Genomic DNA, 17,641 nt, shown 5'->3' on the forward strand with positions numbered 1-17,641 from the left:
TTAGTTTTTCCAGATGGGTCTTTTTACTTTAAAGCACACCATTGTTATTTATTTATTTATTTTGATAAGCAAGCACATATATTAAAGAAGGCTAAAAAGCCGCAAAGCATACAGGGAGTATACGAGGCGACTAAGGCCTCCCAACCAAAAAACAAAACAACCCAACCCCTAATTGGAGGCTAACCACTCCAAGAATCCTATTAGGGAATTCAATTCCATACCAATGTACACTTTAGCCCAACCCCAAATATTGTATACAAACGAAGTTTTTAACTTCTGAAATGCTAACACCCCCCCTTAAAAGCTAGCCTATTCCTCTCCTTCCATATTGTCCAAAAAATGTACAATGGAATGGACTTCCACAAATTTTTCCTTTTTTTCCCCACAAAAGAGCCCTTCCAGCTACATAGAACCTCCTTTACAGATTTTTTGGAAAGACCCACTGAACACCACACAACACAAGAATGATATCCCACAACCCTTTTACCACTGTACAATGAATTAAAATATGATTGATCGTTTTCTCTTCACACCCACACAAGAAGCATCGGTTAGGGAATTGCCACCCTCTTCTCTGTAGCCTATCCAGAGTGAGGACCTTCCCCCAAGCAGCTTCCCAAGCAAAAAAAGCAATTTTGGTTGGAACTCTGTCCACCCAAACATTGCTATATGGGAACTCTTCGCCTTCAGGATTTGCCAACACATTGTACGCTTTCTTGACTTTAAACAGCCTGTCATCTCCTTCCTTCCAAATCATCGAGTCTTCCTCCAAAGTTACTCTATACTCCCTCAACTCAACTAACAAATTGCCCACCATATCCAACTCCCAATCATTAAAGGCCCTTAAAAGCCTTAAATTCCACCCTCCTTGACCCAAATTCTGATCCCAAGTTTCCTCCACTATGACATTCCTTTGGGCAGCCATGGAAAAGAGGTCCGGGAAGCTTTGGGACAACACATTATTCCCGCACCACGGATCTGTCCAAAACCTGATTTTATTGCCTTTTCCCACCTTGAACACCATATTTTCCTAACACCAAGCGGACTCCTTCAAGATCTCCTTCCAAACTCCTACTCCAAACACCCCATTTGCCTTCCTTGTCCTCCACCCAAAGTCCTCTTGCCCATACTTTGCCTCAAGCACTTTTTTCCAAAGCTCCTCCTTAGCACGCGCAAACCTCCAAATCCATTTGCCTAGAAGAACTTTGTTCAAACAAACAAGCTTCCTTAAACCCAACCCTCCCTTTTCTTTATCTGCGCACACCACCTCCCATTTGACTAAGTGTGCTTTGTTCCCCCCATTGACTCCTCCCCACAAAAAATCTCTTTGAAGCTTTTCAAGTCTCCTTGCCACTGATTTTGGCATACGGAACAGCGACATTTGATACAAGGGAATGCTGGCCAGTGTACTCTTTATAAGAGTGATTCTCCCTCATTTGGACAAATATTGGCGTTTCCAAAGGGCAAGCCTCCTCCTCACCTTCTCCTCCACCCCATCCCACGCGCACACCATTGTTATTTATGCTGAGGTATACTTGATTAGTTTGTCCTATTTTATTTTTGCTGCTTTTTGTTTATATTTTAATCTATATAAATGTCATTTTAGTAAACAATTAGATTTTTTCTAGCCATTATACTCGGTTTTCATTTGAAGAGTGTTGTAATGCCTTTAGAAAGGCAGGTTGGTATGCTCAAACTACTCACATGTGCATCCTTAAATTGTGTAACACTTCGTTTGTTGGGTATTACTGAATCTCGGGCACTGCCTCAACTATCTGCCTGTAGTTTAATAACCAGGTGTTTGTCTTTAATGAGAGATCCAAAGTTTTGCAAACCTTATCTCCTTACAGATCCAAGTATTTCATCTCCAGGAACTCCTCTTCTTTAGTTACAGCCAAGAAATGAGTACTGCTGCATCCTCTTCCACTAGAAGTACATCACCACCTGAGAATTTGGAATCACTATTTTAGTAACCAACCTAGAACCAGCAGTCTTTGAGTAAAGCCCATAAGTAAAATTAACCACTTGGAAAAGTGCCTTCTCTCTCAAGAAGTGTATCAATACCCAAAGCCACTTGTTCATCACCCCTCTGCTCCAGTGACAGCAAATAATGAGAACTGCTGCATCCCCTTGTAGAAGAGTGTATCAATACCCATAGACATGGCCCATGGCAAACCTGGCCACAATGTTAGAATCACTGCTTTTATAACCATCCTGCGACTAGCAGGCCTTTCAAATAAAATCAACCTCCTTGAAAGGCAAGCACACTCCCTCTCTCCCCAATCCTTAAAGCCATTTGTTTATCACCCTTGAAGTCTAAAGGCCAAGATTGCCTCTCTCCTTAGACTAACAAATTGGTTTCCAATCCTTGAGGTGAAACTTTAACTGGTCATCAACCTTGCAACATCCAGCAACAAGATTCTGAGTAGTAATGTACATAGGAAGACTTGAAAGTGTCTTTTTGACTAAAAGCCCCTTGGAAAGTAAGAGTCCTTTTGGAAGATACAGGACTTGTTTGGCAACGTTTTCAAAGATAGTTCAAAAACAAATTTTTAGAACAAAATTATGTTTTAGTATTCAAATATGAAAACAAATTATCTGACTTATTCTCTGTGAGGTACTATGCACTCGTATACAATGCCAGGGGAAAGATATTGAAGAGGGGTCGAGGGTTTCCCACAAGGATTAAATTTGGAGAGAGGGATCTAGCACAAATGCTAGAGGTGAGGGAAGTTTGCTTCAAAGGGAAGTCTAGAAAGTCCTTAAAGATAGTGAGGAATGAAGATAGAAGGGGCTACAAGTTGGAGCTTCGTAGTAACAACAAAGGTAGATTTATGCTTTGTTGAGTGTTGTCTTCAAGGGAGAAAAGGTTCTCCTTAAGACCCAGACTTCCAAATTAAGAAGCATCAATGTTGTTCCTGCACCCAGGCCATCAGAGGTTTCTATGGTGGCAGTTTGCTGATTGGAGGAGTGTGGAGGGGGATCCCCTCAGAAGGTTGTGTCCTTTGCAAAAGTGGTGAGTAGTGGTATGAGGGAGGTGAGCGAGGTAGTCTGGCTTCAAATTGTGTCAGAGCAGGTTTTGAAAAATTCTGAGCTTCTCAAGAAGTGCTTAGTGTGGAGATGGGGGGTTTCTACAGACCAAATGCCAGTTTTGAGTGATTTGAGATCTTAGGCTAGGCATTGTTAGAGATTAATAGGTAATCTTCACTTGTCTTTGATGGGGGGTTCACTTATTTTATTTGAGTTTGAAAATCATTTTGAAACCAGAAAGGGTTTGGCATTTAAGGAATAGCGTTTTTGATGGGAAAAAATTGCAAATGGATTGGTTGAGGCCAGAAATGGGTTGTTTTACGGATGGTGTCAATGCCAATGATGCTTAGGTGAGAACGATAGGATTGTTGTTGCATTTGTGGGAAAAAAGAGTTCTTTTAAGAGTTTCAGGGATACTTGTAGTGGTTTTGTGGCAATGGATGAGGAGACAATGGAGAGACATAATTTGCAGTGGGCCAAGATCCATGTAAAGTCCACTGGGAAGGTGTCAAGTAAGTTGCATGTAGTGGTTGGGGCTGATGTTTTCAATGTACAACTATGGTGGTAGATTCTGCCATGTATGACTCCAGTGGGGAAGGATGAAGTGAAGAGTGTAGAAGAGGTTTTACAGGTGTCGGGTACTGAAACAAGTCTTACTGTGCACATAACAACGGTGTAAGTTGTCTTAAGGCACAGTGACAACAACTTTTTGATGGGGCAAGTTGGGGAAGTGGGATCTGTGCCTTGAGTGAGTCTTATTGAGTCTCTTGATGGGCTGTTAGGCCACTTGTCTCCTAAGGACAAGGCAGACGGTGGTTACTCTCAAAAGCCCTACACCTCTACTGTAAATTAGGCCCTCCCCTTTAAAGCGGGTTTATGCTCGACTTATTAACCTTGTTTTTCAGGTTTTGCTAAAGGGTTTGTTTTAGGCTGACCCAAAACAACTAAGAGGATGCCCAATTTAGAAGGAAGTGCTGGTGGGTTTGCTAAGGATGGGCCATGACCTTTTTTCTAGTGGATTAAGAGGGTTGCTTTTCAAATCCAATAAAGGGGTTTCAGGCAAGGTTAAGAATGCCATTAAGGGTCTCCGGTACACTCTATCCAATAGTGTGAAAGGTAGCAAAGATGAGTTTTTGTCAATCCCATTCTTCATGTGAGGTCTCAAGGATCAGAGGGGAGGGTTTCGGGTTCACAATGCTGTCTTGGTTGAAGCAGTGGCTTTTGCAGGTTGGCTAGACTTTTGCCTTTGGGAAAGGCTCTCGTTTTTTTTCTTCTCCTTCTGTTTTTGTGACTGGGTTGTCAGGTGATGGTGATAGGCCTCTGATTCAGTCCTTAGGAGACAATCGGGGTTGGGAGAACAAATCTCAACCAAAGGTGGGGATTTGTAAAGGGCCTGTGGGAGAGGGAAATTGACCACACAAGATATGCTTCAAGATGGGTTTTTGTTGAAGTTTCTGGAGAATGTTGTGGAAGGTCCTTTTTGCAAGGGTATTACTGTCGAGTCTGAGGAGCAGGGGTTTTCTAAGTTGAAGTCCATCAACTGGTTGGTGGGGGAGCAGCTTCTTTTTGATTGTCTCTTTAGTAAACTGGTTAATTTCAGTAGCTATGTGGGGATGCTGGTTATACGGTGTGAAAAGGAGATTATTTGTGAGGAGATGTGATGTCAGTGTCTCAAGGGGGAAAAGGAAGCTAAATTCTTCTTTCCGTTTCTAGAGGGTGATAATAAAAAATTGGAGCGTTCGATTAATTAAAGCTTTCCTTTGGTAGTTAGAGGCATGGGGGGAGCAGTGGGGATACAAATCTTGTTGTGTGAGGTGTTAATTGTGGATTAGTTGTTGATCCTATTGGTGATTAGGCCTCGAAAACGGTTGTTTTCTGGTGTTGTGAGCAATGTGGGCAGGAGAGTTGGCTGGGGGTAGAATGGTTTTCTTGGTTGTTTGGATGGGTTTTTCCCTTGCTTTTCTCTTTCTTTTCTTGCAAGCCTTTGGGCACTTATTGTGTCCTTTGTGCGTACATTGATGTGCCTTTTTCTAGCAATTTTAATATATTCTATTATTTTACCTTAAAAAATTATGTATTTTCAACTGTTTCTCAAAACACTTAACAAAAAACACCTAAAAACACCTTAAATTTGTTTTGAAAGACGCCTTGTTTTCATAACAGATTTTTTAATGATTGTTTTTTAATAAAAAATTTGTCACATGTTATTTAAGTTGAAAAACTGTTTTTTATTCTAAAGAACAAAAAGCCATTTTTACAAACAGTTTACTTAAGAAAACAAGAATCCCTGTTGACATTTTGGGATAGTGATACAAACTAGGATGTCAAGAAGGAACAAACCAAGTAATCTTATAAGAGGGATTTGTGCAGATACAATTCGACACAAAAGAAATAATCAATATGAGACTGAAATTACTTTCTTGCTCACTATATTTATTATTATCAATTATAACTACTAATCAAAATTTTCTACTAAAAGTCTAAAGCTCCATCTAAGGTCAAGCCTTTGCTTGGCTAGTGGCATATGAAAGATGAATACCAATGACATACTAGAATCTTGGTGATCTTTGAGGGTGACTCTATCAGTCTGAGGTTATGACAATCTTGAGAGGGTTTTCTTTTTATTGTTTTTATTTTATTATTATTATTATTATTATTATGTTTGGACTTTTTGCACTAGCTCACTTCTGTTGTTTTGACCTTTTTGAAAGGGCAATCCTAAAATTTCCTTTCTTTTGCTGAATTTTGTTTTCTATCTTAAGGGTAAAAAGGGGCAATGATTTTCTGTAAAGTAATATTTTGAAAAGAACAGGAAACAACATTCAAGGGAATCTTGTTTATTTTCTTTTGAAAAAGCATTAGCAGACTAACTAGGGCTGGAAAGTAGAAACATTCTAGAGTAATATATTTGTGTATCAAATTTACTTTGGTTGTATATGTGACATGCCACTTAGAACTCTGTACTGTTGAGTGTAAGATATACTAGTTCATATATCTAGCTGTTATTAATTATGGATCATATATAGGTAATATCTAAGCATTTTAAAATATAATGCTTTACTTTCACATATGTGATGTCTCCTAACTGAACAGGTGACTCTCGTGTTTGTACGGTGAACATAATCTGGATCAGTCCAGATACCACGACTTGGATAAGAAACCCTTGCAAAAGTCGGAAGGGTGAACTAGCCTTGGACATAGTTCTTGAGAAAGCAGCTGTTAAGCAAAGAGGTGATGCATGGAGGATTGTCCTTGATGCCTGTCTTCCTGTACTCCATTTGATTGACACTAGGCGTTCCATACCATATGCAATAAAACAGGTGCAGGAACTGCTAGGGATTTCTTGTGCTTTTGACCAAGCTGTTCAGGTATCTTGGAAATTATCTCCTTTCTTTCTCACCTTGGTTGTGGCAACTGATAATTATTTGAGTTTAAAGATGCCTTTGAATTGCTATTTTGGAAGGTTACTTTATCAACTCAACTGTTAAACAAGTGCATGCACATGTATACACACATTTTACATTTAGGGTATTGATCGTTGCACCCTCTTCCCTCATAAATTAAGATGTGATGTCTTTCCTTCTCTAACATATTCTCATTTGTTATTATAAATTGACAATTAGTAAATACCAGCCACTAACCTCGCCTAGCTTATCTGTCACCGTATTATTCAACTCATCTGCCCACTTATCTTGTCCAAAGCAGAAGGAATAAAAAATTCTTTGTTTCGAAGCTTTAAAAAAAGGTTAGTGGCTTTCTTTTTGTATTCTTGTTGTTTAGTTTTCTTTTGTGGGAGGATTCCTCATCCTTCTTTTGTACTTCTTATTTCTGTCAATATATTTCTTTGTTGTTTCCTATCAAAAAAGGTTAGTGGCTTGATTGGGTGGGATCTCGATGAGGGTGGTTTTTTTGGCTCCTCCGCTTTTGACGGCTGTTTTTTGTCCCAGCCGGGGAGGAGGGTGCTTCTCTTCTGTATTTTTTTGAGTCGCTATTTTAGCGTCTCTTTTCAGTACAGTTTCTTCTCTTTTACTTATCAGAAAAAAAAAAGGTTAGCGGCTTGTATTTACTATTTGTCAAAATTTAATTACAAATGAGAATACGTTAGAAAAGGAAAGACTGGGGGTCCTTGGGCAAAATAAACTACTGAGAAGAAGGGAAAAGTTCAAACCGAAGTAAAAAAAATCATCTTGGTTATATACAGTACAAGGGCACATAGACTCGAGGGAAAGATAATTCATGACAGTGTACAAAAGAGAAGTTCCTGTTTTGCTAAATTGTCTCTCCCTTGTTTTCTGATCTGTATCTCCAACTTGTCTTGAGCCAATTAACACATAAATCAGCCAACAAACTTCTTTGCAATGAGCTATGTTTTTTTGCCTAAGCCATGGCTTTGTTAGTCATATATCACCTGATGTTTAATTCAAATGTTCTATCCTATACCCACCAAAACATACTCTATCCATTCGTGGCTCATCTCCTGCACCATCATCTCTATCTTTAATAGGTTGCTAGCTATATGTTTATTAATCTAAAACTGTAGTTTTCATTGTTTCCTTGGGAGATGGAGTTAGTGGTGAACAATGTGGATGGATATTTAGTTTAGGTATCTTTTCATTTCATTTGTTTTTCTAGATTTATTGCAGATTTTTATAATGCATGGATATCTGTTTTTAACTCTTGGGACTATCATATATACTTTCATACTTGAAGACAACATTCTCTTACCTATCACATAAAAAATGAATCATATTATTGTCACAACTGGAATGACATGAAATAATAGAATTTGTCTGTATACAAGTGTTCCATGTCTGTTAATTTTTTTGAGCACTCAACTTTGTGGATGATTCTGCAGCGCCTTTCAAAATCAGTGACCATGGTTGCAAAAGGGGTGCTCAAAGAGCATCTTATTCTCTTGGCAAATAGTATGACATGTGCGGGAAATTTAATTGGTTTCAATTCAGGTGGTTATAAAGCACTATCTCGTGCATTGAATCTTCAAGTACCATTCACGGAAGCCACCCTTTTTGTAAGGAAATTTCACATTGCTTTATTATTCTATTGGAAGATACTGTGTTTCTTTGTTGACAACATTAGTTCGTTTTTTCATGTAACACATATATGCTTGCACAGACACCAAGAAAATGTTTTGAGAAGGCTTCTGAAAAGTGTCATACTGACTCTTTATCAAGCATTGTTGCATCATGCTCTTGGGGTAAACATGTGACAGTTGGTACAGGATCTCGATTTGATGTTCTTTGGGATACAAAAGAGGTATTTATAATCATTCCCATGTTCTGTGTGTAGAATAAGTAACTGAACTTGGATTGTTAATGATTCTATCAAATTCTTCCATAAGTTCTCACAAGTTGTGATTGAGATTCTAATTTCATCTTTCTCTATTTATTTATTTTGATTTTTGAAGATTGGGCCTGCTCAAGATGGTGGAATTGATATTTATAGCTTCCTCCATTTAGTGAGAAGTGGTTCATATGGAAAAGAACCAGATACTGCTTGTCTCGGTGCAGAAGTTGAGGATTTAATATTGGAAGATGAAAATCTGGAGTTGGGCATGTCCCCAGAGCATAGTTCTAACTTTGAAAAGCCAGTTTTTGAAGATAGTGCTGAATTCCAGAACACTTGGGAGAATCACGTGCCTGATAGTGGTGGAGACTGGGCTGTCAACCAAAATAAAGAGACTACTGCGTCAACTTTGAAGCCTAGTGCATGGTCTAGTTGGGGCACTGATAAAGTAACCATGAAGGATACTTTCTCTACAAGGGAGCCAGAGGAATCTTCCAGATCTGCTGGTTGGGATGATAAGGGGACTTGGGGAACTGATAAAGCACAAAATACAGCCTTTAGGAGGACACACGAAGATTCTCCCAGATCTTCTGGTAGGGATGAAACATTTAGGGATGGACGTCCTCAGTTTGCGTCGTCTGCATGGGGAAAAAAGATTGATGAAGCTGATAAAACTGGATGGAATAAAAATGATGGTAAGCCTCAGATGGACAAACTGAGGGAGTCTTGTGATTGGGATTGTAAGGTGGCCCAGGAAAAAACAACTCAGTCAACCTATGGTGGTATTTCTTCAACCACTGGAGACTGGAAGAAGAATGAACTGCAAATGGAGGTGGTGCAACATGATGAATCTCCTGTCAATGAGCATTCTTGGGATGCTAATTTACCTGAAGACCCATTAGCTCAGGCAACAACTTCAGTTGGTTGGGATTCTTCAACTGGCAAGGATTGGACTAAACGTAAATTGCAATCTCCTTCAGAGCAACAGAGAGATCCAGCAATAAAATCATGGAGTTCTAGCCATAATGTAATGAAAGAACAATCAAACCAACCAGCAAGCACACATGGTTGGGATTCTCCTGGAGCGAAAGGTTGGAATGATGTTGAAGAGCAATCTCAATGGAACCAGAGAGGGTCCGCTGTTAAAAATGATCAAAGTGAAAGTTCACATGGTTGGGGCCCTTCAAATGAGCAAAACCAACTGCCAAGCTCGCAAGGTTGGGGTTCTCCCAATGCTGGAGCTGGGCATGAAAGTGAGACACAATCTCAATGGGGACAGCCGAGTGGGAAGAAAAGTCGTCCTGAAGGTTCACGTGGTTGGGGCTCTAATAACACAGAATGGAAAAACAAGAAGAATCGACCCACTAAGCCCCAGGGACCATTAAATGATGATTACAGTGCAGGTGGAATATTTACTGCTACTAGACAGCGTGTAGATATTTTCACTTCTGAAGAGCAAGACATTCTCTTGGATGTCGAACCAATCATGCAGTCTATTAGAAGAATAATGCACCAAGCAGGGTACCTTTCTATGAATCTCTATGCAAATATCTTCATAGTAGTGGCTGGTAAACAATTTACATATCAAAATATCATAACGATCATTTCACTTGAGGCTAACTGAAAATTTCTTTGCCATTACGTTAATGTACATTCAGTGAATATGAAATGAGGCAGAGAATGCCCTCATATTTCTTCCCAATCCAAGTTTAGAGACCTTGGGCAGTTCTTTAACATTTTGATAACTAGTATGAAGTTTGGCAGTTATTGAAGTTTGATGTAGGTAGAAAATCATCAACCATTCTGACTGATTGTTACCTTTTGCATAAGAAAAACACATGTTTGTCTTGTTAAGCAGTGAGATTGGAATCTTGTAGCCAAACGGATGTTACTGAAATGCATTATGAGGTTTTTAGCAGAATTTTGATGTTTTCCATTAGAAAATTAAACGTTGGACATTTGACATTCTCACTTATGTTTGTGCTTCCCAGCCCCCTCATTTTTCTCTTTTCTAATCAATAATATTTGTTTGGACCAAACATATAAGCCTCCTTTTTATGCTTGTGAGTTGTCCACGCTTCGGCATTACTCTTCAATCGGTATCTAATGGTTTGATGGGTTGATTAGAAGAGTGTCAAACAAACTAATCTTTCCCATTCGGTTTCAAACATGGAAATCATTCTGAAATTTGTGAAGAGGATCCATAATTCTAATAGGTCATGCTCTATGGTTGTTTTATCTTTGTTGTAAACTTGTAACATATCTTCTCTAGCATAATATTTTAATGCTTAGTGTGTTTATCTACTATTTTAATCTAGGGCAATAGGAAAGCATACACTCATACTTGAAGGCTGGAGGTTTATAACCACCTATTCCTGGGTGGGTTGGGTTGGGTTCGGTCCCCTTAGGAATGGTCAAAATTGAATATTTGGTCTATGGCCAAGGTGTGCCCACCCTAGGTGATACTAGACATTGGCATTCAGGTGCAGTCAGCTTACCTCATTCAGAAAGGACATATAAAATTGACATTGGAGTGCAGTAACTATACCTGATTTAGAAAGGATACAATCAACCTCTATTTCTTGCAATCATGTTGGTTGTACGCTTACATATAGGGCCTTATCTACCACTTATCCATTTTCTTTTCATTTAGGACAACATATTCTGCAATTGTTTCATTTTCCTGCATCTTTTAGTTACAAATTTTGTTGCCTACATCTTTTCTGTCTGTCATATTCTTCTTCTGCTTCATCCTTTCCTGCTTTTCTAAATAGAGAACTCTGTGTGAAGGTACAATGATGGGGATCCACTATCAGCCGATGATCAATCGTATATACTCGATAAAGTTTTTAATAACCATCCTGATAAAGCTGTAAAAATGGGCACTGGAATTGATTATGTCATGGTATGCTGAACTTACTATTCTTGGTCTTATGTTTTTGTTAGATTCTTTGACCTCATGAGGCATTGGATAAGAGTAACACTTCCCATATTTTTTTTTGTGACTCATAGATGTGCTAATTTACTGTTTTCTCTCACACGCTTTCCACATGTAAACTAAACAAAAATGTTTTATTAATAAAGAAGACTATAGTATAGGTAAATTTTCAACTAATATCACTGATCGGCTCTTCTCTTAGCCAAGTGATCCATTACTTGACTGGCTGATCTTAGGTTCCTTTGCAAAGAGCAGTGAGACATCTAGAAATGTCAGCTATCATCCACCATTCAGTGGATCCATGAATCCTATTTCGAAGAGCCTTCTACACTGAGACACCTAGAAGGGAGCAATAGCTCCTGATAAAAGAAGTCCCTCCTGCCCAGTTCTCAACACACTACCTCAACAAGCCCCCCTTCGCTCTAATGCGTTTGACCTGATGAGAATAGCAGATAGGTCTTTGGTTGCATACACCAAAAGTGATGTGACATATCCTACGTTGGCTTTGCATATAATCAAGGGATGCTCACCTGTCCCTTAAGATTCTTGCTTTCTTTCCAAGTCAACAATGTATATCTGTGTTAAGAGAGAGAAAGAAGAAAACCTTGATTCTCATTCATATTGTGTCTACTTACAATTGAGAAAATATATATATACAAGGCTAGGAGTCCTAACTACCATACATGTGACCTATATTAAAAAGGAAAGATTGTACACTATAAATTCATTATATTCAACACTCCCCCTCAAACTGGAGCATATACGTCATATGCACCAAGCTTGTTACAAATGTATTTAATCTTAGGACCTCTGAGAGATTTAGTGAAGATGTCTGCTAGTTGATCATTTGAATTAACAAAACTTGTAGCAACACATCCTGATGCGATCTTCTCTCTAATGAAGTGACAGTCAACTTCAATATGTTTGGTCCTTTCATGAAAGATTGGATTGGATGCAATATGTAATGCGGCCTGGTTATCACAGATGAGTTCATCTGTTCATCCTTTCCCAATCTCAACTCTCGAAGAAGATGTCTTAACCATATGAGTTCACATGTTGCCAAAGCCATAGCTCGATACTCAGCTTCAGCACTAGATCTGGCCACTACATCTTGTTTCTTACTCTTCCAAGATATTAGATTACCTCCAATAAAAACACAGTACCCTGAAGTGGAACGTCTATCTGTGGGTGAGCCAGCCCAATCTGCATCTGTGTAACCAACAACCTGAGTATGACCTCTGTTCTCGTACAACACACCTTGGCCTGGTGTACTTTTGATATATCGAAGAATGCGGATTACGGCATCCCAATGGCTATCACATGGTGACTGTAGGAATTGACTAACAACACTCACATGAAAAGAAATGTCTAGACGAGTAATGGTGAGATAGTTTAATTTACCTACGAGCCGTCGATATCTCCTAGGGTCTCCTAAAGGCTCCCCCTGTCCTGGTACAAGTTTGACATTCGGATCCATAGGTGTGTCTATCGGTTTAGAGTCTAACATACCAGTTTCTTCTAGGATGTCTAAAGCATACTTCCTTTGGGAAAGGACCACACCGGAACTGGATTGAGCTATCTCAATTCCCAAGAAATACTTGAGTTTCCCCAAGTCTTTGGTTTGAAAGTGGGTAAAAAGATGTTGCTTTAGTTTCTGAATACCATCCTGATCACTGCCTGTAATGACGATGTCGTTCACATAAACAACCAGATAAATACACTGCCCAAGGAGTTATGATGATAGAAAACTGAATGGTCTACTGTACTGCGAAACATGCCAAACTCTTGAACAACAGAACTAAAACGGCCAAACCATGTTCGAGGAGATTGTTTCAAGCCATATAGAGAACGGCATAACCTGCACACTAAACCAGACTCCCCTGAGCAACAAAACCAGGAGGTTGCTCCATATAAACTTTCTCAGCAAGATCACCATAAAGGAAGACATTTTTAATATCCAACTGATAAAGAAGCTAAGAACACATAGCAGTCATGGAGAGAAGCAAGCGGACAAAAGCAATCTTGGCAACAGGGGAGAATGTGTCACCATAATCAGAACCATAAACCTGAGCATAGCCTTTAGCAACTAAGCGGGCCTTAAGGCGATCAACCCTTACCATCAGGACCAACCTTAACTGCATAGACCCAACGACAGCCAACTGTAGATTTACCAGAAGGTAAAACAACAAGATCCCAAGTGCCATTAGAGTGCAGAGCATCCATTTCATCCACCATTGCCTGTCGCCAATCTGGATGGGAAAGAGTTTCATGGGTGCTCTTTGGAAGAGAAACAGAGGATATAGCAGAAACAAAAGTAGAATAGGGTGAAGATAATCAATGATAACTAAAAAAATTGTAAATAGGATGAGGATTACGAGTAGAGCGAGTACCTTTCCGAATAGCAATGGGTAAATCATTAGGAGAAGGCAGAGCCAGGGTAGGAGAAGCTGAAGGGATAGGAAGTGAGTTAGCAGGTGCCTCAGCAAAAGGGAGAGGAGCAGCGACACGAGGGCGACGATGATAAACCTGAAGTGGTCGAGGAGGCACAACATCAGATGGGGAGACAATGGGAAGGGGCAAGACTTCAGAAACAGGAAGAGACTCAGAAGTGGTGGAAAAGAATGGTGAGTCCTCAAAGAAAGTGACATCAGCGGAGATAAAGTATCGATGAGTCTTAAGGGAATAACAATGATAACCCTTTTGAAGTCTGGAATATCCCAAGAAGAGGCACTTCATGGCTTTGGCGGAAAGCTTGTCCTGTCCAGGAGTGAGAATATGAAGAAAACAAGTACAACCAAAGACACGAGGAGGAAGGAAATAAAGTGGTTGGTCAGGGAAAAGAAGGAAATGAGGAATCTGATCATGTAAAACAGAGGAGGGCATACGATTAATCAAATAACAAGCAGTAAGAACAGCGTCCCCCCAAAAACGAAAAGGAATATTACTATGGAGGATGATAGTACGAGCTGTCTCAACAAGATGTCGATTCTTGCGTTCAGCTACCCCATTTTGTTGAGGAGTATGAGCACAAGAAGACTGATGAAGAATCCCATTCTGAGACATAAATGAAGTAAATGGGGCTGAGAAATATTCCCTGGCATTATCACTGCGTAACACACGAATAGAAATATTGAACTGGGTCTGGATTTCAGTATAAAATTTCTGGAAAATAGAGAATAACTTAGCTCGATTTTTCATTAAAAATAACCAAGTACATCGAGAATAGTCATCAATGAAAGTGACAAAATACTGAAATCATAAAGTAGATGCAGTCCGACAAGGACCCCAAACATCAGTGTGGACAAGCTCAAAAGGAGACTTTGCCCGATTATTCAAACGCTATGGGAACGAGACACGAGTATGTTTCCCAAGCTGACATGACTCACACGAAAGCGACGACAAAGTGGAAAAACGAGGGTCCATCTTCTGGAACTTGGAGAGACTAGGGTGGCCCAAATGACTGTGAATGAGGAGAAGAGCATCAGTGGAAATGCAAACTGTAGGAGATGAATCCAAGGTGAGGTGATAGAGGCCTTGAGACTCACGTCCTATGCCAATCGTCTTCCCCGTACTCCGGTCCTGCAAGGTCACAAATTTATCAGAAAAGGTAATAGAGCAATTAAGAGTACGAGTGATTTTGCTGATGGAAATAAGATTAAAAGGACATTCAGGAGTATAAAGGACAGAAGTGAGAGGTAGAGAAGGCAGAGGAAGGGCCAAACCAATACCTTTAGCGACAGTTTGAGAACCATTAGCTAAGGTAACAGTAGGTAAATCAGAGGTAGTAGTAATAGAGGAGAAAAGATCCTTATTACCAGATAGGTGATCAGAAGCTCCAGAATCTAGAATCCAGGGTCCAAAAGAAGATGTGTGGGTAAGGCAAGCAAAAGCATTACCAGGCTGGGCAACAGAGGCAACAAAAGCCTGAGATGCTTGAGGTGCGGAGGAGGTCGGAGGCTGAGGCAACTGAGAATCAGAGGACTGGGCCACATGGGTAGTGCGAGGAGGCTGTCCATGTAACTGATAGCAACGATCGCGAGTGTGTCCAAGTTTATTGCAATAGGTGCAATGAGGATGTTGGCCTCTACCTCGGTTACCACTGCGTCCTCCTCGAGAGGTAGTGTAAGAAACTAACACAGAAGAATCTGAAATGCTATCAGATGGCAAAGTCTGAGTGGACGAGATACGAAGGAGGTGAGCAAACACATCATCCAAGGACGGAACTGATGAGCTACCAAGAATTTGATCGCGGACAGGCTCAAGATCCGGACGGAGGCCAATAAGAGTAAGGACCATGAAGAACTTATCAAGCTGTGTTTGTTGAGCCCCAACATCAGGAGTAAGAGGCATCACAGTTAAGAACTCCTCCTTAAGAGAGGCAATCTGGCCAATATAAGTAGATAGATCCAGGTCCTGTTGGCTGATATGGACAATAGCAGAAGCCACCTTATAAAGACGCTGGATATCATTCGTGTATAATCCTTTGGCCTGAGTCCAAAATTTAAAACAAGTTTTGTAGGCCTGAAGATGAAGAAGGATCTTGGGATCAACTGATTGCCATAATACACTACATAACTGGGCATCTATCTTTCTCCACTGTACGCGCTCAACCTCAGGGATATCTGCCTCCTGTGTAACCAAGTGATCCTCATATTCTTGTCCCATACACCAAAGTTCAACAGAGGCAGACCAAGAAAGATAATTTTCACTGTCAACCAATTTCTCCGAAGTAATCATAGGAGATCCAGATATGACAGAGGAAAAAATGGAAGTTTTAGTAGCCATATCCACTTATCTGGAGAATGAAGTATATTTGGATCGAAGAGAGCCCTAATACGGCTTCAAATGCGGTTGAAGAAGGAAAAACCGAAGAATCGCCCGCGTGAGAGACCAAATGGAAAAGAAAAACAACCGTGGCACCACCGGAAAGGTAGAAGAACACTTCCCAAGGCACGTGCAGGGATTGGGGTTGAGAAAAAATAGCCGGAGGACGCCGGAAAAACTGTTCGGAAGGCCGGTGGAGGCAAAAGAACCCCAAAAGAGGCACGTGCAGGGCTCGGATGGCAGAAACAGGTATGAAGGGTGGCTAGTTGGCGTCAGGCGAGGCTGGAGGAGGAAGTGCGTCGTCGGAAAGTGGCTCACGCGCCCTCATGCGCCGGCGCGTGAGATGCAGTCGCCGATTGGAAAAACGCTCGTGGTCGGCGCGTGGGTGGTTTTCTGGCTCCGATGCTTTGGGAAAAATTGGAGATCTCCTCCAGGCGCTCCTTGCGGTGTGAAAAAAGATGTCGCCGGAAAAGTTCGCTGGAAAAGTCGCCGGCGGTAAATGTTTTCTGACGACGATTCGACCGATCGGAAAGCTTTGGGGTCTGGGGAAGGTGACCGGAATGAAACACGGTCACAGGAAGGTTTCCCGGAATTGATGACACGGGGAAATTGGAAAGAATTAGGTTTTCTCCCTTGACTCTGATACCATGTTAAGAGAGAGAGAGAAGAAAACCTTGATTCTCATTCATATTGTGTCTACTTACAATTGAGAAAATATATATATACAAGGCTAGGAGTCCTAACTACCATACATGTTACCTATATTAAAAAGGAAAGATTGTAAACTATAAATTCATTATATTCAACAATCTGGATAACACTCTCTTTCACATGGATAGGTAAATGATGATTCAAGGATACAGAGAAATACATGGGGTAATAAAAGGATGGAAGAGACTTGAACTCGAAACCTATAATAAACTAGGTTTATGATACAATGTTATGATACCTATTTTGATCCAAAGCTTAAGTTGTTAGGTAAAAGACCAATATATGTTAGGTTAACATCTTGAAACCATGAAATGCCATTAACAACTTATTTGAAATGTCTCTTGCTGGTGCATGAGAAATACTGACCAATGTGAGCAACATTTACCACAAATATGAGGCAACAGCATGGTGGAGGAACAGTTTGGTGCTGGCTTAATTAACCACTAGCCAGAGGGGAAGCTGTGACTCTTGGACAAGCTTTCCGCCTGGGAAAGACAGATTTCCACTCTTGGAGTGTACAATGGAGAAGGATTTAGGAAGAAAGGTCCAAGAGTTCCCAAGCCAAACACAACATATCTAGGGGGGATGAAATTAAATAAACATGTTAGAAAGAAAGATCATCAATTTTTTTATCTTTCTAATTGCACCAAAAGCTCAGATTTCATGAAAGGGGCATAAACAAGAGATGCAAAAATCTTTTCTCCTTGGAACAGAGATAGAATTGGAGCTAAGTGAAAATGGGCCTGGTGCTTTCACTGTAACCCTCCTAGAACCTGCTAATTGGTCCATCAACATTGAATGAAATGGGATTAACTGGGTCACTGTTCTATTGAG

General features: G+C 40.3%; 1 protein-coding gene across 1 annotated transcript in view; it reads left to right on the top strand.

The window, feature by feature from the left end:
• LOC117927999 (DNA-directed RNA polymerase V subunit 1) overlaps window positions 1–17,641 on the top strand; it is a 44,423-nt gene that overhangs the window by 25,004 nt on the left and 1,778 nt on the right. The window contains exons 15-19 of the mRNA XM_034847740.1: window positions 6,124–6,398; window positions 7,886–8,059; window positions 8,164–8,304; window positions 8,456–9,855; window positions 11,125–11,239. Of these exons, the coding sequence (XP_034703631.1) occupies window positions 6,124–6,398; window positions 7,886–8,059; window positions 8,164–8,304; window positions 8,456–9,855; window positions 11,125–11,239 (2,105 nt within the window). The remainder of the gene's footprint in view (window positions 1–6,123; window positions 6,399–7,885; window positions 8,060–8,163; window positions 8,305–8,455; window positions 9,856–11,124; window positions 11,240–17,641) is intronic.

This window comes from Vitis riparia, chromosome 13, assembly GCF_004353265.1.
Source record: "Vitis riparia cultivar Riparia Gloire de Montpellier isolate 1030 chromosome 13, EGFV_Vit.rip_1.0, whole genome shotgun sequence".
In the NCBI taxonomy this organism is placed as follows: Eukaryota; Viridiplantae; Streptophyta; class Magnoliopsida; order Vitales; family Vitaceae; genus Vitis; species Vitis riparia.